The sequence below is a fragment of the Strongylocentrotus purpuratus genome, unplaced genomic scaffold (assembly GCF_000002235.5).
Source record: "Strongylocentrotus purpuratus isolate Spur 01 unplaced genomic scaffold, Spur_5.0 spur5_scaffold_20, whole genome shotgun sequence".
In the NCBI taxonomy this organism is placed as follows: Eukaryota; Metazoa; Echinodermata; class Echinoidea; order Camarodonta; family Strongylocentrotidae; genus Strongylocentrotus; species Strongylocentrotus purpuratus.
This window is the reverse complement of record NW_022145606.1, coordinates 32,362,667-32,368,907: the sequence shown is the minus strand read 5'-3', so window position 1 is coordinate 32,368,907 and position 6,241 is coordinate 32,362,667. Positions and strand designations below refer to the sequence as shown.

General features: G+C 36.3%; 1 protein-coding gene across 1 annotated transcript; it reads left to right on the top strand.

The window, feature by feature from the left end:
* Positions 1–1,020: 1,020 nt before the first annotated feature.
* Positions 1,021–3,740, top strand: LOC115927692 (protein NLRC5-like). The gene is made up of 2 exons (XM_030993861.1): positions 1,021–2,580; positions 3,552–3,740. Exons 1-2 carry the CDS (start codon positions 1,021–1,023, stop codon positions 3,738–3,740), a joined length of 1,749 nt encoding a protein of 582 aa, XP_030849721.1.
* The last annotated feature ends 2,501 nt before the right edge of the window (positions 3,741–6,241 follow it).

Genomic DNA, 6,241 nt, shown 5'->3' with positions numbered 1-6,241 from the left:
TATTGCTGTTTGTATTATGTTTACAACGCAATCATGTATTACCACTAGCCAAATGATTTAAATTAAAATTTCCTTCCAGTACATATATTTTCCTAAATTATATGGAGGAAAAAGTATTCGCTGAATTGGTATGAAGATTGTTTATGGACATCATCAAATAACAAATAGTTCATTTGATAGAAGAAAAAAAAAAAACGATTATGCCAATTTTTCCAACAGGTGGCTATCTCCCGCAAGAAGCAGCTCCAACTGGTAAGCAAGTATTATGTTGTTAAGGCATTGAAAATGTCACTTTGCATATCTTATAACTGAAATGTGTTGGGTTACTTTAATTTCATATGTTGGCCGTTTCTAGGTAATTATAGTTTGCTCCACTCTAATTCGTCTCAGATCAGTGGTAATTAATTACATGATTAAACGTTTCGGTTTCTTAGAAGTATGCTGAAAAGTAGACCGGAGTATCGTGTATTTAATCGCTAAATGTACAGGGTCTATTTATGTATTATCATATTTCAGGTGAAATACCAAAAACTGAGAGTTCACTCAGAAAGTGTGCACTTTTTTTTCCTTTATTGATAGCTTCATTCCGTTTTTGTCCTACCATTAGAACAGTACATACTAAAACCACCATTTGAAAGAAAATTTCGATTGGACTATACTAAACAAAAGTAACATCAGAAAGCAAAATCGTAGCTTTGCACTCTAAAAATTTGAATGATTTCAGAGAACTTTTCAAGCACATTCATGTATTACATTATAAAACTGTGAAATTTTTATTCTTTACACCCTATTTTATCATAATTCAAAGAAAGGATATTGATCCTTGGATAAATTGTATAAAATATTATTTTTTTCCTTCTCATTTGTCTTTGATGTGTACATTACTGAAACAAAACGAAATTAAACTAAGTAGACGTAAATAAGAAGCACCCTAAACATATACCAAATGTTGTTTGGGGATACAGTATAGACAAATAATGCGTCATTTAAACGATTATGATCATTTTTCCACTAGTGTCCATGGCGAGCGAAAAAGATCCTCTCACAACTGAACAGGTTACCCGTTGTGGGGACGATTTCAAAACTCACTACCGAACAAATTTGTTCAAGATCAAGACAGATCCACTTGACTTCCACTTAGTTTTAGAATTCGAAAGGATTTACACTGACCTAGTCCTCCTCAGAAACGAACAGGGAACGATGAAGAAGATACCCTTAGACTACAAGGAACTTCTCAAAACAAAGGTAAACGGGGAACTACCAAAACGTCTCATGGTTGAAGGCGAAGGAGGAGCAGGTAAAACAACATTTTGTACCAAGATAGCATGGGACTGGACGAATGGAGCTGACGATTTTCAAGAGTTTGTCTGGGTTCTTGTTATTCCTCTGCGTGATATCGAAAGGAATCAAACAGTAGGGGATATCGCAAAGACATATCTCTCAGATAGTAACCCGGTACAACCACACCAGATCGACGAACATATATTGGCTAATCCCTCGAAGGTATTCATTATACTTGATGGGCTGGATGAGTACGACGGTGATCTTGTCAAACAAGGAAACGACATTGCTAAGATAATCAGGTCGGACAAGTTCAAGGAATGTAGGGTCCTCGTTACGACACGGCCTTGGAAAGCAGACCAAATCAAATCAAACGCAAATTTCATGAAAACTTATGCTTTTATTGCCGTGGCCGGATTCGATAAAAGACATATTTCAATCTACATCAACAAATATTTTGCGGACGACTCTTCGGCAAGTCGAGATTTGGTCAAACTCATTGTAGACAATGATGTAATTCAAGAAAATATGGCTCCCTTTCCAATTTACATCGCAATGCTTTGTGTTTTATGGCGGGATTCTGATAGCAAGAAACGAGAAATAATTCGCAGACTAAAGACATTTTCTCAGCTTTTCAAAGAAATCCTCATATCCCTGAAAGACCACTACGTTTCCAAGCAGGTCACAGATCTTGATATAGAAACTGATACACATTATACGCAGCTCGACTTTTGTTTCTCACAAATTGGGAAAATTGCATTATATGGCATCATAAACAGGCAATTAGTTTATGAAAAAGTTGATTTCAGTTCATGTGAAGAATCAATGGAGACATGCTGTAAGGTTGGAGTACTCAGTCATGAAACGCGGTTAGTTCGTAGACAAGATAGACATATTAAGTCGACGAATCTTGTGAAAGCAAATGTCTTCTTCCCTCACAAGTTATTCCAGGAGTACTTCGCAGGTATGTATCTTGCCTCTCTTTTTGAGTCTGGTCACAAGCAGTATGAAGAGGCGATGAATGATGTGATTAAGAGAGCAGAAGAGTTTCGCTACCTTCTATACTTTACTGCATCTCAAAAGAAGAGCGTCGCTACTGATGTCACTAGCCGGCTAATTAAAATGGGACATTTGTATAGACATATTCTAGTGGATGTCACCTTCGAAGCGTATGATGGAGATGCGGCAAAAGTGGTCGGACAGCACCTCTTTGCAGAAGAAAAGTCACTAAAAATCGACGACGGGATGTCAGCGCACACTGTGTCTGGATATCTTTTCATCATGGAAAAGTTAACAATGGTGAGATTTGATAAGTTGCTCGAAAATTCCACAACCGAAAAAGTAATGTAAAATGAAATAATAAAAATAATATTTAATTTTATAAATAATTCATTTAATATGTATCATACAAAAATCATGAAAAAAAATAAAATAACTACTTAAATGAAAAAAATCGACGAAAATGGTCGGACACAAGACGGACAGTACATATTTGCAAAACAAAAGTCACTACAAATCAACGACAACATGTCAGAGCACACTGTGTCCGGATATTTCTTCATCATGGATAAGATAATAATCACTATGAACATGACAGACAAAGAAAGCGGACAAAATATACAGTTCCTCATTCTACCCTCAACAATTGCTGTGGTAGACAAAGGAATATCCCTTCACTGCTATTTTGTAGAAATAAGTAGCACAGGTGAATATGCATGTGACACCTGTTCTACACATTTTTTACATAATAGCAGTGAAGGGATGTTCCTTTGGCTACCACAGCAATTGTTGAGGGTAGAATGAGGAATGTATATTTTGTCCGCTTTCTTTGTCCTTCATGTTCATAGTGAATGTCGAGATTTTAACAATTGCTCAAAAATGCCACAACTTAAAACGAGACAGTATTGTAACATGATTATAATACAAAATCATATTTTATTACATGTATACATGATTCATATTTCGAGATTTATTTCCTTTTGGAAATCCATTTGCCATAAACATATTATTTTTGTTGTATATGTGCTTTCGGAACATTGTTCGGGAACAATCAAAGAAATGCAACCGACCCATTTTAATTAATAAGTCTTAAATTATACCTCTTCTTCATGGAAGAAATGAATGTATGAGGAAAAACATGGAAGTGATTCTTTCTTTTAGTTAAATGACACTCTAGCTGTTATAAATGTTGATGTTACTTTTCCAACAAACTATTGCAAAAATAATTAGACGTACAGAACTTGTATTAGCACATTTTATTTTATTCACAGGAAACTCTGATAGTGAGTAGAAGATCATGCGGTCCGACAGTTTCCCGTGACCTGGCAGACGTAATATGCTCATCTACAGCATTAACAGCATTGGAACTCAGTGGCACGGCGTTCCATGCCGACTTCTATGACACCTTGGAGAGTGAAGTCAAGACGCCAAAGGTATGGAGAATCCTCACAGAGACATAATGAAAGTGGGACGGACTGAGGATTATCTGAATGGGGGGGGGGGGGGGTTCTCATAAACATAGATAATAAGGGCCCTCTCCAGACATTATTACAATGTATAAGTTGGTCAAAGCTTTACAATATATTTCTCTTTTATTATCCGCATTTGACAAATAAGGTTATCATGGAATGGGGCAGTACAAACTTCAGTTGTTAATGTTCGAATCGCTCTTTACGAAGGGAAATATTATATTCATATGGAAACGTTGTGTCATCCGCCCAATCTGACCTGCGTGCATACAGTGGCGGATCAAGGGGGGTGGGGGGAGTGGGGAATCTTTCGAGGCCCCCCCCCCAAAAAAAAAAAAAAAAAAAAAAAAAAAAATAGTGCTCACTATCGTGGGGTCTGTCGACTAATAGGGAACCAATACATTGAATACAATTGAGTGAACGTTTTTCTACAATGACTGAACAAACATGGAAATTGGCCGGGAAAAACCTTTACTATATACGCTATATCATATTATAGTATATTTTAATTATTGCACATCTATGCAAATGTACACATTTTATGAATCAATGATATGGATCATCACCTAGGGCAACATATAATCCCATTCGATTGCGGACTTCATGGTCGATATTAATCCAGAATCTGGTCGATTTAATATCTAATAATCTGCACTACCGCGATCTTCCCCTATTCCTGCAAGCCGGAGATGATAAATCCCCAAATTTCATCGCCCGCCGTAAAATCTTTGGCGGCTTGCAGCAAGTGTAGGGAATATGATAGAGATCAAATTTAAGAACCTGTTAGATTCTGGACTTGGCCGATATTGGCGAAGCTATTACAGCCATATTGACCTGTATGACCAGAGTAACGGGGAAAAGTTTTCGTCAGGCTTCCATTTGGGGGGTCTACAATTCGTAGGCCTGGGTTTCCTCGATTTTCTGTACAAATAGAAAAATTATATAAGGTTGTGAGATTTACTTCATTCCTTATTTATCGATACCCGCCGGGTATTGATAACATAATCAACTTTGTTCCGAACGACATACTTCATGTTGTACAGGACTTTTTCACTGAGCAATGTTGAGTGTAGGTCAATAATGAGGACTAGCTCCTGTACATCCATAAAGCACGACAAATTAGGGCCCAAAGTCTCTGTATAATTATGTTGTTCAGTACAGGCGCATGCTTAACTGAACGAATGCATTATTGTCTGTCCATGGAATCAGAGAACTGAGATTGCTTAATTACGGTCTAGTCTTTGTGAATTCGGGCCAATGAGTAAAAAGTAAACACATGAATAACACAATTAACACAAATCAAGAATACAAAGATGAAGTAACATGACAAACAAATATTATGAACCTTGAGTTATATTGCATAAAATCAGACTTAAAGGGATAGTTCTTTTGCAGAGGGCGCTACACAAAATAATTATTTTGGTGAGATATTGAAAGACTGAGGGTCAAATTTGAAAGAACATAATATTTAAAATATAAATATTTGTTTGATCAAAATCAGTTCAGAGACGGCTGAAATATAACAATTTCCAATACTTGTGTTATTTTTAATTAAATAATTAACTAACGGTCATCGTGTTTTGTTGAAAGTGGAGCAGAATTGGTATGCTCGTATTGGCTAAATTTCACACATATTGGGGTCTAAAATTACCTTCATAGCAATTTTAGGTTCTAAAAGGGCACTAGAAATGTCATAGATAAGACCAATTGCAATAACCATGCACTTTAAAGGCAAATTGCGGTTTGAAAACAGAACTCAATATCCCTTTAACATTTAAGAAAATGCTCACAAAACTGATTTTTTTTTCTTCTTCTTTTTTCTTCTTTCTTTTAAACACACTAGGCAAACAAGGAAAGTATCTTAAATAGCGATATATTATATTACTACTATTTTCCTAACCCATCTAACAACACATGAAGAACCTTGATTAGACTGAAAATGATTCTTATACCATTGAGAAATTTGGTGAAATATTCTTTGATTCTGTTTGGATCTTCAAAATTTGAATTGCAACGCTTGTTGCCTTAATCTTAAAGGTTATCTCATAATAATAATCTACTTTTGTATAATCCTATTTTCACATAGGTTGGAGCGTCAGGTCATTCAATACTTAAACTTTACCTAGATCATCGGTGCCACGACGTCATGCTGCAGCATGACTTTACTGTGGAAATGCTATTTCCAAACTTGGAACACCTGCGTTTCACTACTCTCCAAACAGTGTCCCCGTCCATCGTAAAATCCTTGGGCCATTCTGGACTTAAAGAGCTGTCATTTGACGGACATGACTACGAACCCGCCGAAGAAGATCCTGTTGAAGATGATGAATATCATGTTCCTCTGGTTGGAGATCCCTCCTATCTGGAACATGTTTTCTTGAAGTCATTTCCATTACTTACCAATCTCTCATTCAACGAACTTGTGATCGGAAACAATCGTTGTAAAACAATACTGAGCTCTCTCCAAAAACATCAACACTTGAAAAACTTGC

Excerpts from the sequence above, each read along its gene's own strand:
- LOC115927692 (XM_030993861.1), top strand. The coding sequence starts at position 1,021 with ATGGCGAGCGAAAAAGATCCTCTCACAACTGAACAGGTTACCCGTTGT. Across the intron at positions 2,581-3,551 it reads TCATGGAAAAGTTAACAATG|GAAACTCTGATAGTGAGTAG; the intron begins GTGAGATTTGAT and ends TTTTATTCACAG.